Source organism: Drosophila miranda, chromosome XL (genome assembly GCF_003369915.1).
Source record: "Drosophila miranda strain MSH22 chromosome XL, D.miranda_PacBio2.1, whole genome shotgun sequence".
NCBI lineage: Eukaryota > Metazoa > Arthropoda > Insecta > Diptera > Drosophilidae > Drosophila > Drosophila miranda.
In genome coordinates, this window is record NC_046673.1 from 6042883 (window position 1) to 6058778 (window position 15896).

Below are 15896 nucleotides of genomic sequence, written 5' to 3' on the forward strand. Positions count from 1 at the left end.
GCATGAATTATTAGATCCATCCCCCCTTGTGTTGTAATGTACGGCAAATACCCCAGTCTACCTTCAATTTTTTTTTTAACAAAAATGCAGTGGAAATACATGCATATATAAACGAAAAGAAAACCCCCGATATACACACGATTTCGAGTACTACGAGATACACATTACACACACACTGGCCTTTCATTGATTGATTCATAGATTGACAGAGCTACGAAAATTATTTTCAGCATGCAAAAATAACAAAGGTCTAAGAGGAAAAATTGTTCTAGTTAAGGTATAAGGGGTATATAAAAAATGTATAATGAATATATGTATGTTACATGTGCATGGAAATGAGGAAAACGCGCGGAAAACGCGAACTAAGTTGAATTGAACGATCTATCCCAAGTGAAAATCGAAGCGAGTGGTACGAGTACGAGTATATAACAAATTTCAACAAATAAATGACTGAGTCAATGACTCTAAATAAATTTTAAACGCAAACGAAAACCCTAAATATATGAAAATACAGAAATGGTAAACAAATTAGTGTTTCACTTTATTCGATCTGGATATCATACTGAAGAAGTCAACAGGAACCTAACTTAGGCAAGCATCTCCTACCAATAAGTACCACCTATTCAGACTATCAGCCAACAGCAATTACCACCCAGGCGATCAACTTCAGTCTTTGTTCGTGCATTCCATAGACTGGAAAGCAGCACAAATCCCTCTATGGAGTAGGTCCAATTACTTTACTTTACAAAAATAAAACACTCCCAACGGGTCAAAAGATAGAATGGATATCCAAATGGAGGCAGAAGCTGCCGCTACAATGGATATGGATAAGCAGCCAGTAATTGGCGAGGAAATATCGGGGCTTTGACGTTACACTAGGCTGATTTTGGTCAAAGCTACTAGCATTATGTCCTTATGTGATGTAGAAATTAACAAACAGCCGAGTTTTGTTTCCTATTTCACAAATAATGATTGGGTTTCATTGTAGTACATATATGTTGAGAAAAGGAAGAAACTATGCAGAACAGCCAAGTACCCAGATCAACAAAACATTCTAAGAGTCGCAAATATCAAGATTGGGTCTAAAAAGGTCTAAACATTATTACTAATTACTAAGTATTAAGTACTGGGCACTATTAGCAGACCATCAGTACTACGCCGACAGACCCTAACCAATGCTCTTCATTATTGGGGACCTGTCTTGTAGTGGCTGACGATATGGCTACCCATCTAACGGGCGGTGAAATGGGTAGCTATCTGGTAGGTAAAGAAATAAGTACCCATCTGGTAGGTATTTATGTAATTGCTATTATTTATATTAATTTTTTGTATTATAAATCATCGTATACATCGTATCGTAACTCACAAGGAGTTAAGGAGATTTGTCGGGAAAGTGGACGAGTGTAACGTCCAGGAGGAAGCGTTTCCGACCCTATAAAGTATATATATTTTTGATCAGCATCTATAGCCGAGTCGACAAAGCCATGTCTGTCTGTCGACGAGCGCCTAGATCTAGTCTCTGAGAGCTAGAGCAACCAAATTTTGTACGCAGACTCCTGTGATATCTCACTGTTACAAGTGTATTTCCAAATTTTGCGCGACCCTTTCACAAAGGACAAAAGTGCACAATTTTGTAGGTATACAGAAACCGAAAGCGCAGAATCGTATAGAATGGCCATATCTAGCAGATTGACCAATCTGGATCGGATCGGATCATTATTATAGCCAGAAGGAACAAATTAAATTGCAGTGGCTACGCAATGACTTATTCCCTCTCTTTCACACACTCTTCCTCTTGCATTGTGTGCCCTCTGGCGGAGGTAAGCCATACTGACTTAGTATCGGGTATAAATGTAGAGTCGCGGGCCTAGATGTGGCTCAGAAAATTCCCGCTTGTTAAATTTGTCCACGCCGCAAGCCCCTTTTCTCAAATGACGAACATCTGCTGCATCTACAATTCGGGAGATACGAGAAAACAAATTATCATAAAGAATTACCTATCTACTTGACTGCAGAATTTGGTTCAGATCGGACCATTCCCCACACACTTAGTCGTTCGGTATGCGCCACCTGGCGGAGTGAGCAAGATGTAACGGAAGTAGTGGTATGGAATCAGCTAGAATATTCGTCATTAGGTAGAATAAAGATAATAGAGCTCGCGATTCCAAAAAGAGAGAGAGAGCATCCGGCACTCCAATAGCAATTCCGGCGTTTACGTATATTTACACATAAAATATATTATATATATATTTTTTTTGTCTTCTTTTTAATAATAAATCAATAGATCGGCACAAGAACTGAAGAAACAAGCTGCGCTCATCAAAATATTTGTGTGAACCAAAGTGAGGGCCGCACTTTCACCTCCAGCGCCTGATAACCAACTCTATTGCTGGAAGGGCACTCTTGGCTTTGCGTTCATCTGCCACTCAGCTGAGCAACAGATCGGCGACTGTGCAATCAAATGGAACTGGGCGATAGCTGCGGCTGCTCTTTGGTGTTATCGCCTCGCTTGGGTCTGGGTCTGGGTCTCTGCTGGGTTTAGTCTGTCGTCGTACGCCAGCCGACTTGCTACAAACTGCGGTACCACAATGAGCTGTCCCTATGCAGGAAACGGGTAAACTGCGCCGCGGGGCGAGACCACGTGCAGACTTTTTACTGAGTGACGGGGCTTCCTTACAGAAACGACCACGACGATGCTGCGGTACCGCTGTCCACGGAGGTGGGCAAGATCTACGGGGAGTACCTGATGCTCGACAAGCTGCTGGATGCCCAGTGCATGCTCTCCACGGAAGACAAGCGACCGGTCCACGACGAGCATTTGTTTATCATCACTCACCAGGGTGAGTCCCTGATCCAATCCAATCCGGTGGCCCACCACCCTCACAAAACTCTCTTTCGTTCTGTTGGCCAGCATACGAACTGTGGTTCAAGCAGATAATCTTCGAGTTCGACTCCATTCGCGACATGCTCGACGCGGAGGTCATCGACGAGACCAAAACTCTGGAGATCGTCAAGCGACTTAATAGGGTTGTCCTCATACTGAAAGTAAGACACTGGCGCAGGGGCCACAAATGATACCCAAGTTGTTCATTCGGCCTCCTGCCAGCCATATGTAAAAGATATTTTAACTGATACTTGGGACGCTCTGGATGATGAATCCTTTCAGTTATTTGCATCCGGTTTGCACAATGATCATCAAAGCATATTCCATGTACCATGAAGGCCTTTGAACAATCTTCAAGGTGATCGATCCCCGCTCACTTTCCAATCATTCGATTGTAGTATGTGAATATTCAGTCTGCTCAGCTTTTTAGGCCAACAAATGATCTTAAAAGTGATTGCCTACAGGCTGAACGAATGAGCCTCTATAGGGAGGTTATAGGTTATAGAGTCACGTGTTTAAAAACAAACAAAACAATAAGATCAACGCGTTGTAAACCATTAATAATCTCTTTCATTTTATTACAAAGCTGCTAGTGGACCAGGTGCCCATATTGGAAACCATGACGCCACTGGACTTTATGGACTTTCGAAAGTATCTAGCGCCGGCTTCGGGCTTTCAGTCACTCCAGTTCCGCCTGATCGAGAACAAGCTCGGCGTTCTTACCGAGCAGCGTGTGAGATACAACCAGAAGTACTCAGACGTTTTTGGGGGCGACGAGCAGGCTCTGAGCGCCATCAGGAGCTCCGAATATGAGCCCTCGCTACTCGAGCTGGTGCAGCGATGGCTGGAGCGGACGCCCGGTCTGGAAGAGAGCGGTTTCAACTTCTGGAAGAAGTTCCAGCAGAGCGTCGACCAGTTCCTGGCCGCCCAAGTAGAGATCGCCATGGAGGAGCCGGTGGAGCAGGCCAAAAACTATCGCCTGATGGACATTGAGAAGCGGCGCGAGGTTTACCACTCCATCTTCGACCCGGCCGTGCACGAGGCCCTCGTGAAGCGCGGAGATCGCCGCTTCAGCCACCGTGCTCTCCAGGGGGCCATCATGATAACCTTCTACCGCGACGAGCCGCGTTTCAGCCAGCCCCACCAGCTACTCACCCTGCTTATGGACATCGACTCATTGATCACCAAGTGGCGCTGTAGGTCCCCCTTTGCGTCGATACCGATTGCTCTTATTTAGCTGCTTTCCCCACTTTTTGCAGACAATCACGTGATCATGGTTCAACGCATGATTGGATCCCAGCAACTGGGCACCGGCGGCTCATCCGGGTATCAATATCTTCGCTCCACGCTCAGGTAATGGTCTGATCGGTGCAACGCTCATTGAACTCCATCACCATGCTCTTTTTGTGTGCTTCCAGTGATCGGTACAAAGTATTCCTGGATCTGTTCAACCTGTCTACGTTTCTGATACCTCGCGAGGCGATTCCTCCTCTCGATGAGACTATACGCAAGAAGCTCGTCCACAAGAGTGTCTAACGGTTGACCAATCCTATACAGACCCAAGAAAAATAAAGTTTTAAGTGCAGTTTTTTGAACATACTCGTACTTTGTTTGACCTTGCTCTTACCCTTACCTATTCCTCGTCTGACTTACATCAATTTTGTTATACAAAAACATGGGTCTTGACTGCCTGAAAGTATACTATCCCTATCGCGATCAACGATCAGGTGGAGACTGCTTGAAATGGCATATACAAAATACAAACGAACATTTGGTTCTGCAAAGGGAGCACGACCCTTAAGCCTCAAATGAAATATACAGATGCATCTTCACCTGAATGAAGCTAATCGTAAGATGATGTTTCCGATCTATTAACAAGCATCATTTTTCCCCCTACTAATTCAAAAGATCGCTTTCAAACTATGCATTTCTGGCTTAGAGAGATTGATGACTTTCAAGACATACAGAGAGAATAATGTACTCTCTTCTCCGATTAGGTGCTCATCGGAGAACGACTTTGTGTGATTGCAAAAACTTTCATACATGAAAAACACCCGAATACACTCACTCCTCATCTAGATTCAGAGGCAATAAAAACATAACCTTTGCCAGTGACCTTTCTGTAGCTGATAAGCAGGCCGCTTTTTGTTCTATACCCGGTATTCAAAGATTAGGGGGGGTATATTCGATTCGTGTAGATGTGTGTAACGCCTAGAAGGAAACGTTTCCGACCGCATAAAGCATATATATTCATAATCAGCCTCAATAGAGCAGTCGATGTAGCCATGTTCATCTAGATGGACGAGGGAAAATCTGTGATTCACGGAAATAGAAGTCCTTCATGCCTTTCCCATAATTTAACCCGTTTTTTAGGAAACCTCTCAAGACACACCTAGTTTTACCAATTTCCTTACATATTTTTTATTATTGATAAACCTACTTGCTTCAATGCTTTTGTTTTCGATTCCCTGCCTTTGAAATGGACTTACCATAACCCATATTTTTACTCCGTGAGTGTCGTATTCAAGTGTCAGTAATGAATATTGCTACAAACTTTTCTAAAATCTATCATAAATCGAATAAAGATTAGAAAAAAAGGTTAAAGTTCATCGTTTTCTTTGGAGTGTGCTGTAAGTTTTTTTATGTGTGACGTATTCAAGTGTCGGGTAGTGTATGCTCCAAGTATAAATCTGTATATAGACCAGAGATAGGCAAGCCCCTACCTTACACAGCCCCTATACCCTATGCCGTGGCGATCGCTGAGTCACTTAGTAGAGTCGCGGCACGTGTGCTGCGATTCACAGCGTTGCGACTGGTTCAGACTCGAGTTTGAGTTTCAGTTTCAGTTTCATTATTATTTATTAGAGAGGAGAGCGCTTTGCTGGACGAGTGCAATTAATTGCTGCTGTGTTTGTGTAAGGAGTGGATTCGGGTCGTCTTGCGATAAGGGTAAACAAGCAGTAAATAAAGAAAAAATCAAAGCTCCTAGTCATTATGTAAGCAATATTTAATTGGAACGCCTTTGTGCGCCGCATTTGTGCAAATCAAATTCAATTTCCACTACCCTCCTTACCTTTCGGTGATGGTTAATTTCGGACTATTTATGGCTGTTTCTGCTCGGCAATTAAAGAGGAGGCAGCCCTCCTGTTAATTACATCATTCCCACATACTCCCACCACAGATCAGCCCCACAGTCCGTGGCGAGCTCAACTGCACTCATGGGGAGCCCGGCGGCACAGCACTCTGAATGAGCTACTCTTACTCGTTAGACCCGTACTCGTAAGATCCGTACTCGTACTTGTACCATAGCGTGAAATGGTATTGGAATTTCCGTTGCAGCTAAATAAATAAATAAAATTAGATTCCAACTCTAGCGTTCTCTAGATAATTTACACGAATTCAGTCTTATTGCTTTTTTTTTAAATATACATATGTATGTACCTACATAATATAAATAAACATACATACATTATTCAAGTCTTTGGATCTTTGGATCATTAAGTTATGGATAACCTACAACACATTCAGGATTTGACTTCTTCGAGTTCGTTTCTTAACCCTCTATATCCCATATGGGCAGAGGATTGTAGCTCACAGCAGGAACCAACGTTACGTGTGTTCATGGATAAAACCTACCTTCGGCGGGCTAAAAGCAGCCATTAAGCTGGATGGAAGCTAGCTCTGACTATCACCGTAATCCGGCAACCGATATGCCCTTCCGAATAGGTGGAGCGCAGCCCGCTAAATTCTACCGGCGATCGCGACGGCGTCAGCTCATTAATAAAACCAGCAACAATGGCGACGACGACGACGACAACGACAACGTTCGTAAAGATGAATCCAATGCCGATGCCGATGCCGTGCTCGAGTTGTTGCCTCAGTTGCGCACTGAATCTCTGAGTGGTCGGTCGCGCTGTCTCTCGTCCCAGCAGCAGTCAAGCCCAAGCCCCATCCCAGTCCCAGCGAAAGTGTTCCAAGGCAAAGTGTTAATATACGGAGTGCGAAATGCGTTACCTGGCATTGAGTGCGCTCTTTGTGTGCCTGGCCCTCGCCGGGCACTGCCAAATCGCAGGTAAGTGGATAGGGTCAGGCAAGACGGCCATTAGCAGAGGGAAATGCTTGATTGACGGGTACTGACTGGAATATTGCCATTATCAGCAGGCTACAAGAGCGAGATCGAGATCACGCCAGCCCCGCTGGACGTTGTTGAGGCTACAACAAAGAAGTCCAGCTGGTTCGGCGGCTTCAAGAAGTTCTTCGGCAGCAGCGGCGATCCGTCCGCTACGGAGGCCACCACCAGCACCACGTCAACGACTACCACCGCCAGGCCAAGCTCTGTGGCTGCCACTCCCTCGGCCGCCCAGAAGCCCCCGCCGCTGGTAATCTCTCATGCCCCGCTGATGCCCTTGGGCCCACGGCCTGATACCCCCAGCTCCTCCCCTTTTGGAGCTGCTAACGCTCCCCAGTGGCCCTCAGACGGAGTGGGTGTCGGTAGTCGCACCTCCAGCACTAAGCCGCCCCATCAACCACCCCAGGGACGTCCCCAGGAAGCAGGCGGGGTACCCAATTTGCCGCCTGGATTCGCCCCCTACCGCCCCCAGAAGCCGCAGCCGAACAGCTACGATTTGAGCTACGGCGGTGGTGGCGGTGCAGGCAGTGCAGGAGGTGCGGCCGGACGTCCGGGCCTGGATCCGCTAGCAAGCTTCGGGGGAACAACTACCACCCAGCGACCCAAGACGCCCAATGTCCAGCCCGGATCCGGAACATCGACAGCCAAGCCACAGCTGAAGGAGGATTTCCCGGCACTGCCCGGTCCCCGCCGCCCATCCGTGAAAGATGAATACCCGCCTCTGCCCGCGGTCCAGTCCCCTTCGGTACCTTCCTCTCCCAATGCTCTTCCCACTCCCACACCCACTCCGACTCCGACTCCGACTCCTTCATCGCCCTCCGCCTGGGGACGGCCCCTGCCCACGCCCGTGCACCCAGCAGACCCCGTGCATCCGGCCAAACCCTCGACCAAGCCGACGCCCGCCAATGGAGTGTCCTTTGTGCCGCATACAGGGGGAACGGGAGGACAAAGCAGTGCAGGGGGAGCTGCCACGACCACAGTTCGGCCGGGCTTCCAGTCGTCCGGCAACTCGGTGGCCAGCGACGATGAGATCCGCCAGCTGACAGAGCAGCTGTACACTAAAGAGAGCAACAGCCAGATCAGCCTGGTCCAGGTGAACCTGCAAGGGCGAACGCGCTCCATCGACAGTGCCGACGAGGCCCCCAATCCGTAAGTTCATCGGAGGCATAAAATATCGGATAACAATTATAGCATATTCCATTTGCAGACTCCTCCAGGTGGACGCCAAGGCCTTCGAGTCCCCGACCATTGCCAAGATGAAATTGCTCTTCAATAACTACGAGCACGACACACTGGTCAACGAGCACGTGACGGCCAACGAGCGAAAGGAGGAGAACGACTTCCTGGACGCAGTGATGGCCACATCGGTGATGCGGCATGCGATGCAGTTCCTGCAGCAGAAGGGCCTGGTTACGCCCGACCCCAAGACGCACCGCGACCTGGTCAAGGAGCTGTGGTTCACTCAGTACTCGCGTGGTCAGGGCAAGATCGGCAGCTCCGGCTTCGAGCACGTCTTCGTCTACGAGGTCAAGAACGGAACCATCATAGGCTTCCACAACTGGGTGTACATCAGCGAGGAGGAGCAGGCGGGTCGCCTCGACTACAAGGGTTACATGAAGGAGCAGGACATTGGCACGGTAAGAGGACCCAGGCTCTGTTTTAAATGATATCCACACATTTGCTTTTAGAAAGGAAAGGTGCTGAAGATCCGCTTCGCTCACCAAGGACAGAACAAGCCCGTGAACACCGTCTTCGTGGGCACCTCGCCGGAGCTGGAGCTGGCCCTGTACACGGTCTGTTTTCAACTGCGTCCTGACCGCACCTGCCCCGTCTCCCTGGGCAACAGCAAGTTCGGCATCGTCACCTATTCCTGGCGCTACCGAGGGAAGAACCTGATTGGCAGCGCATACCCAGAGATTTGAACAGATGAACAGTCTATTCCTGTAGTCTTATATAAACTATTTTTTTTTTTGACGCTGTAATAAATAAAGAAAAGTGCACGAATATGACTTTAGCAGGCCAAGTTGTTTCGTATGTTTTGCATACCCTACTAGAGCCTTATATAACCCTCAGTGTCACTGCAGACTTTTTCCCCTCTCTTCAATTGAAATGATAAGTATTGCCATTGTCAATGAAGAATGTTTAATCACCTCTTATTTTACTACCACAATCCGAGCGCCCCTCAACACATTTTTAACCAACTAAAATATGGAATCAAGGGTTCATCTGTATTGCAGTGCGGCGAAAGACGAAAGACGGCGAAAAACTAATAAGACCATTTTCAAAGTTCGTTTTCTCATAGATATACGATATACGATAGCAGCCTACGTACCTGGCATTGTACCAAATCCATCTAAATCTAGTTCAACACATTTCTGTGGATCCAGATCAATTTTAATTAAATATTCTTTAATACTTGCGGCTATAGTTTCTGATTTCTGTCTTCAAGACTTATACACTACAAAAGGAATTTAGCCATGTCTGTCTGTCCTCCCGTCTGGTTATCTGTCCATTTTAGTTCTCACAGACTATAAATTCACCCACACCCCCACAAAGGACGACCACGATTTTGAATATACGAGAAACCCGAAAGCACACAATCATAGGAAAGTACAATATCCACCAGATTTCCGAATTTGGTTTAGATTGGGTCCTTATTATAGCCAGAAGGAAGATATGAAATTGCAGTGTCTAAGCAATTCCCCGCGGTTACCCATTCCCTGTCTTTCGCACACTCTTCCTCTAGCACTGTGCGCCCTCTGCAGAGTCGCGACCCTAGCTGCGACTTACAACGTTCCCGTACGTGTTTTTCGGCCTCTTCAGATAAAACTTGGTCATCCATTAGACATGTGAGATCCCAAAATAAAATGGCTAGTAATTTGTTTGAATTGTTAAGTTTATTTTAAAATTTCACCCAATTTGGATGATTATCAGGCAGAGCCTGCCCAAAAATGTTCCGATTTACTTTTGAAAACGACAAAATTGGTGCTCCCGTTTTTACAAAACGCAACGTTTTCAAAACGGAACATATTTTATACAACAAAACCAATCGTAATCACAAAAGGAAAAAATAAATGATTTATTAATGCATTAACATCAATTTGGCACCATTGGCAGGGCAATTTAGCTGGTGCCTTCCTTATAAATAATTTTTTGTTTCAACCCAACCTCAAATTTGGCTGTGAGCGTAACCTAATCGGTTGTGCCCGTAACATGCGCGCCCCAGGACAGCGGGGTAGACAGCTGTTTTCTGCCACATTTCATTCAAGATTTTAGTGCAACAGCCATCAGCATTTTAATTTTCAATGTGCATGCTGTTCAGATTATATTAATTTTGCTACGGAAATGGCAGAGGCCCCACTGTGCGACGCAATCGGCTCTCTCACCATCTGAAAGGGAAACGATTCAAATGCGCGCGCCCGCAACCAGTTTCTGAGGCGGTCGCACTTATCGGTAGAAGATTCAATCGAACTCCTGCAAAGTTGAGCCGAGCTATCGATAGCTGTTCATCGATACTTTCGGTCATTCGAAAAAGAGCCCGCCTGGCTTTGATTTCTGGAAACCTGTTTTTAGCCTCGCTCTGTGCGAAGTCGTAGCAGCCTCTCGTTGGATCAGATCAACAGGTGAGGCAGTCTACGACTGCAAAGCCGTTGTTTCAGTTGCTGCTTGACTGCCGGAGAAGTTTGTAGTGAATTTTTTTGGTGCGCGGCGTGCCACGACCTACAACTACGACCACAAAAGAAATACACACTCTCACACACAACCACCAGTCACAACAAGATCTTTCTTTTTTTTTTGCTACTCTACCCGCCTGTGCCGTTTAAATATAATTGTTATATGTAAAGCAACTTAAACTCGACCATATTCAATAAAAAAAAAGAACAAGATCCGCCGTCACAGCTAAAGCTACGACTGCAGAAAGCGGAATCGTAAGAAGCAGAATTAGACTCGGCAATGAAATGTAGCAGAGTTCGTTCATCATCTTATGTGCATACATACATCATACATACATATATACATACTTTGTTATGTTCTGTGCGGTGACGAAGTGACGCTAAAAGCAACCACGAAGAAGCAGTCATAGAGAGGGAGAGAAAAAAACGACGAAACGAGCACAAAACACATTAAAACACAAACACAAACGCATACCAGCAAACGACACCAACAACACCAACAACAGCGGCAGCAGCAGAACGGTTAACTGAAACGAAAAGCAACAATACAGCAAGTGAGTAGTGTAAAGAGAAATAGAGAGAGAGAGAGCGAGAGGTGAACACACATATGTATGCAAAACTAAAATAGATATAACCTTTTGCCATACCCAGTACCGCTCGCTCTCTTGAAATTCAAATCCGAATTCCAGAGATAGGCGGATCAGGGGAAATGGTTAATAAGAAAAGATAGGATCGGAGTCGCGCTGGAAGGAAGCTACCTCATGACTGTAGGAAGAAAGAAGTCAAATATCCACAATCCATCTATTAATGCGTCCCACAATTCCAATCTTAGTGCCATTGCCAAGAAAATGATCTTTCTCATCCATCCACACCCCCCAGAACACTCACCGCTGCCAATCACAACTAAATATAACTACACATTGTATGTAAAGATGTATGTTTGTAGATTGGCAGTTCTGGAAGTGATGCAATCAATATGAATTGAATTGAATTTTGATATGAACGGAATAAATATCCTCCCCCATCCCATGGCATGCACGTGTGTTTGAGTCACACATACGAGTATGCATGTGGGAGCGAATGCGATCGCCTACAGTCCCTCGTCCCGCTGCATTTCCATTTCCATTTTGTTTTTTTCTCTTTTTCGTGTTATTGGAAGGGATCGTCCCAATCAGATTCCAGGCGTGTTCGGTTCGAATTGGCTTGGCTACGATTCGATTTTCTCCGCAAATGGACAGCGACGGCGACGGCGACGATTTGGCAAGAATACCAAGAACGATTGCAACGGTAAAGCACGGCAAACAGTTAGACGTGCAAAGAGGAAAAAAATCGACGAAAACCAGGCGAAAAGCTACATACAATAAAAAATTGGTAGTGGAAGCATAAGAAAACTGGTTCCGGCCATCGAGGAATGCCGCAGCGGCCCCTTGCTCGAATATTTGTTTGTGTGCGTGTGTGTGTGTGTGTGTGTGTGTGTCTGTGAGAGTGTGTGCGAGCCACTTCCGTACATCAACGCCCCAGTGCTTTTTCTTGCTTGCACTGACTCTTCGTCCCACCACCACTCGCGTCCATGGCTTCCAGTTTTAATCTGTCAGTTCTTGCTTCTTGGTTCGTGTTCTCAGCCTCAGTCTTTTGTTTTCCTCGTTCTTCCCCGTTGAATCGCCTGCTTGGTCCTTCGCCTTTTCGCCTAGTTGTCAGCACCTTCAGAATTGGTGGCACTTCAATCTAAATAAGTACAAATATGTACACACGCATGTGTGTGTGGCATGAATGGCAATAAACCGGCATTCGATAGAGTTTGAGTGAATGAGTGCGCTCACGTAAGACTCATTCGCACAAGGTTCAAGCGAAGAGGAACGAATCGAATGGGCCAGAATGAGAGGGTATTCTCGAGTTCATTCTAATGCATACTTTTATTACCTGCATTTTTAGTAGTCCCATCAAAGTGGTCTTTTATTTGTTGTTATCTGCAAGGGCCTTGCCTTGCTCTTCATAATCTTTTCGCTATTCATTTTAATTCTGCCTACGCTGGCAGCAATAAGCCACAAATGCCAAATATTCCAAACAGCGCTCACAGACACAACAAAGACATGCACACACACAGGCACGCACACGCACACAATCATGCTAATGCGACAAAGATGTTAATAGACTTTTACTTTACTTAAACAAAACAGTCACAGCGAAAATGAACAGCAAGGGAAACGGGCAGATCCGCCGAGTGAAATTTTTAATATGCTTTGATTTTTGTGGGGGGGACCCATCTTCTTCGTCACGCCATGCCTGTGGTCATTGATTTCGTTTTTGGCTAAAAGGCCTAATCATGGCTTTTAACGCTTAATCGATCTGGGTGATGCGAAATTATGGTGTTTTGGTGAATTTGGTAATAGATATGGTAGGCATTTGGATAAAGTTTTCGGAAATACCATTGATAAAAGGTTGAATCGGAAGGAATCACCTAACCCCTACATATATTTATGTTTATTACAAAAAAACCAGGAGCCAACATTAATGCCTCGTATGCGTAATATACTACTAAAGCTGTCCCCGCATGAGGTCGTTGGGCGGCACTTCTCGAATTAAGGTTAGGCTGGTGTTAATCGTCTCTCCTGGATACAATTTGAGTGATTTCCCCTCTTGATTCTTGCACCCATGGATGACAGCTTTGGACCCCAATTCATTTGCCCCACAGTTTAGTACGCCCCCAAAACTCAGTTGTCTTCGTTTCCCGGACTGTGGGGGATTGTGGGCGCTGTTTTGTGTGCGGCTGCGGGTGCGCCAGCAGGGCGCAACACACAAAATGATTGCGAAAGCTTCGTCAAGCGGCACACCTCGATAATGGATTTGAATTTTAGAATATTTAATGCATTGCTAATGCCGCCGATGCTGCTGATGTTGTCATAAACAGCCAACACTGGCTCGCACTTTCAGTTATCTTCTCTACTTAATGCAACAGCCACAGCAGCGGGACAATAGAGCTAACCAATTTTGAAAATTTCCCTTTTTCTGTTTCTGCATGCTCATACTCGTAGAGCAGCCGAGCGGCGTATCTGTGTGAGTGAATATTTAAATCGTATCTACAAATAAGTGTTGTGCTGTCTTCACTGTATCTGTGTGTATCGATGAGCAGCAGCAGCAGCAGCGGCAGCGGCAGAAACTTGAACAACAACACCACTTTGTTTCTTAGACTGGCAACATGGCGCGCTTTTTTTATATTTTTCTCCAAAGGTTTATTGGCCTTTTGGCTTACTCTTGCCAGTTCTCTGCGTGTGTGTGTGTCGCCATTTTAGCTCGAACTTGGCTTATACCATTTGCCTCTGGGTCTGGCTCTGACTCTGGCTCTGACACTGGCTCTGACTCTGGCTCAGGCTCTGGCCCTGGCGGTAGTGAAATCGTGTGTCGACTTGGGCTTGTTGCTAAATATTTCTTCTTTCTACATGAAGTTTTCTATTTGTCCAACTCGAAAAAAAAAAGAGAAATACTCGGGCCAGGCCAAGAGCAGCGGCAAGTAAGCCGCTTAATGCAACAACACCAACAGCAGCCGTAATATATGACTAGTCACTCCCTAGACAAGCCTAGACAAGGCAGACCCGACCACGCGAGACCAGGGCACACCAGGGCACTCCGGGCCAAGCGATTGCCAGTTGACTGTTGTCTGCTTTTGGCCAACGATTTTAGCAAATGAGTCAAACTGTCCGTCAGACAGTAAATTGTGGACGTTGCTGTGGTTCCTAATGCGAAATAGAGGTAAAAATTAGGCAGCAGTTTTGTATTAAGCAAGGATCAGGTTGTCGATACCCTGTCCTTGGCTTTCAACGTTCACCTCACAGCGAGGCAGTTTTTTCGGATGCTTTAGAGGCCTGAATCCGCATCTGTATCTCTGTATCTCTGTATCTCTATATCTCTACACGCATTCGTGTTGAAAGCCAGATCGCATATCGAATAATCATATGTACTGTACTGTATGTTGTAAAATGGGAGAATGGGATACGAAAACAGATTACAAACAGCCAACAGATTTGGTTGGGCAGACGAAAACGCAAAAACGCGAAAACGCGAGCTGAAAGTAAATCGAAGCGAACCGAAATTAATTGCTACTCGAATTGCAAATGCAGTTCGTCAAAGCGACTTGATTGGAAAACGCAATACGAGTATTTGCGAGTATTTGCGAGTGTGTGGAAAATAAAAAGAGATCGAAAAGCGAAAACCAAAATAAGGAAAAGCCAACTAATTAAAGATCGCATTTGGGCGTGCGTGTGGCAGCAGGTGGATGATTGAGGATTGAGGATTGAGTGGTACGAGATACGAGATACTTGGCATCTATCGAGTTTCACTTCGTGGCAGCCGCACCCCTGTCCCTGTCCCACGGCTAGGGCCATTCAAACTCTAAGCAATGCCAAGAATGTGTCAATATTCCATAGTCGAGACAGTCGCGACAGTCAACACACGAACCAGGCTAACGAAAGCCATTCAACCAGTCACAGATACACACACACACATATACGCTGTACGCACACCAACATATACATAACTCTCGCTTATGCATAACTTAACATTTAAGCATCTTGAGCACTTAAACAGGTGCGGTTAACGTTGCCACCACTGTGTGTGTGTGTGTGTGTGTGTGTGTATCTGTGTGTCGTTAACTAATCATTTTAGAAATCGAACAAAGGGTTCCGTTCCTGTTTCACTCGGTCATGGGGCACATGGGAGTAGAATAGAAAAAAACATTTCCCATATCTGCTGCAGTCTGGATAATCGATTCTTTTTCTATGGATATTGACGAAATTAACGACGACTTAGGCAACGAACTGGGATAAACAAGTTCTGTCTTCTGTTATTATTGTCGTGTTATTGCACGAAACGGGAGGGAAAAGAGAATGAATATGTAAATATGTACGTTGAACTAGAAATAGAAATAGAATACATTCTTTGAATTCATTTAAGAATGCATTTCTTAAGATAATGAGATACGATTGATCCTTGTCAGGATATGATATGAATATGAATAGTGCGATGAATCCAGAAGTAATGCTCATCTAGGAAAGCAGCACTGACCGATAAGTTCCCCCAAACCCACTTAAAGCTCATCCAGGTCCATCCAGATGCTGTCTTAAATTGGTTTCCAACAGGATGCCGGAATTTACCATCAGTTAAATCAGTTACCAATTTAATCGATAATCACAGCAATTCTCGAGATAAATCGTTC

General features: G+C 45.6%; 3 protein-coding genes across 5 annotated transcripts in view; all 3 read left to right on the forward strand.

Annotated features, from left to right (window-relative positions):
* The first annotated feature begins 2502 nt into the window (after positions 1–2502).
* On the forward strand, positions 2503–4483 carry LOC108165127 (tryptophan 2,3-dioxygenase). 2 transcript variants are annotated; one of them, XM_017301191.2, is made up of 6 exons: positions 2503–2614; positions 2680–2840; positions 2912–3045; positions 3471–4080; positions 4144–4237; positions 4303–4483. In XM_017301191.2, the coding sequence occupies exons 1-6, from the start codon at positions 2589–2591 to the stop codon at positions 4418–4420; spliced, it is 1143 nt and encodes a 380-aa protein (XP_017156680.1). In that variant the 5' UTR covers positions 2503–2588; the 3' UTR covers positions 4421–4483. The 2 variants fall into 2 exon arrangements, with proteins under 2 accessions (XP_017156680.1, XP_017156681.1); XM_017301192.2 differs by lacking the exons at positions 2503–2614; positions 2912–3045 and having other exon boundaries at positions 2682–2840.
* A 2285-nt stretch (positions 4484–6768) lies between these two features.
* Positions 6769–9036, forward strand: LOC108164909 (poly(U)-specific endoribonuclease homolog). Of its 2 annotated transcripts, none has more exons than XM_017300889.2 (4): positions 6769–6956; positions 7046–8162; positions 8221–8650; positions 8702–9036. In XM_017300889.2, exons 1-4 carry the CDS (start codon positions 6890–6892, stop codon positions 8933–8935), a joined length of 1848 nt encoding a protein of 615 aa, XP_017156378.1. In that variant the 5' UTR covers positions 6769–6889; the 3' UTR covers positions 8936–9036. The 2 variants fall into 2 exon arrangements, with proteins under 2 accessions (XP_017156378.1, XP_017156377.1); XM_017300888.2 differs by having other exon boundaries at positions 6770–6956; positions 7043–8162.
* Positions 9037–10637: 1601 nt separating this feature from the next.
* The window catches only part of LOC108162639 (unconventional myosin-XV), a 31373-nt gene continuing 26114 nt past the window's right edge, over positions 10638–15896 (forward strand). Inside the window, exon 1 of the mRNA XM_017297466.2 lies at positions 10638–11241. The gene's annotated coding sequence lies outside the window, so the exon portion shown is untranslated. The remainder of the gene's footprint in view (positions 11242–15896) is intronic.

Bases quoted from the DNA above. Each gene is read 5' to 3' on its own strand.
- LOC108165127 (XM_017301191.2), top strand. From the start codon at position 2,589: ATGAGCTGTCCCTATGCAGGAAACGG. The intron at 2,841-2,911 runs GTGAGTCCCTGA...TCTGTTGGCCAG, and splicing joins GTTTATCATCACTCACCAGG to CATACGAACTGTGGTTCAAG. The intron at 3,046-3,470 runs GTAAGACACTGG...TTTATTACAAAG, and splicing joins GGGTTGTCCTCATACTGAAA to CTGCTAGTGGACCAGGTGCC.
- LOC108164909 (XM_017300888.2), top strand. From the start codon at position 6,890: ATGCGTTACCTGGCATTGAGTGCGCTCTTTGTGTGCCTGGCCCTCGCC. The intron at 6,957-7,042 runs GTAAGTGGATAG...TGCCATTATCAG, and splicing joins CGGGCACTGCCAAATCGCAG to CAGGCTACAAGAGCGAGATC. The intron at 8,163-8,220 runs GTAAGTTCATCG...TTCCATTTGCAG, and splicing joins GCCGACGAGGCCCCCAATCC to ACTCCTCCAGGTGGACGCCA.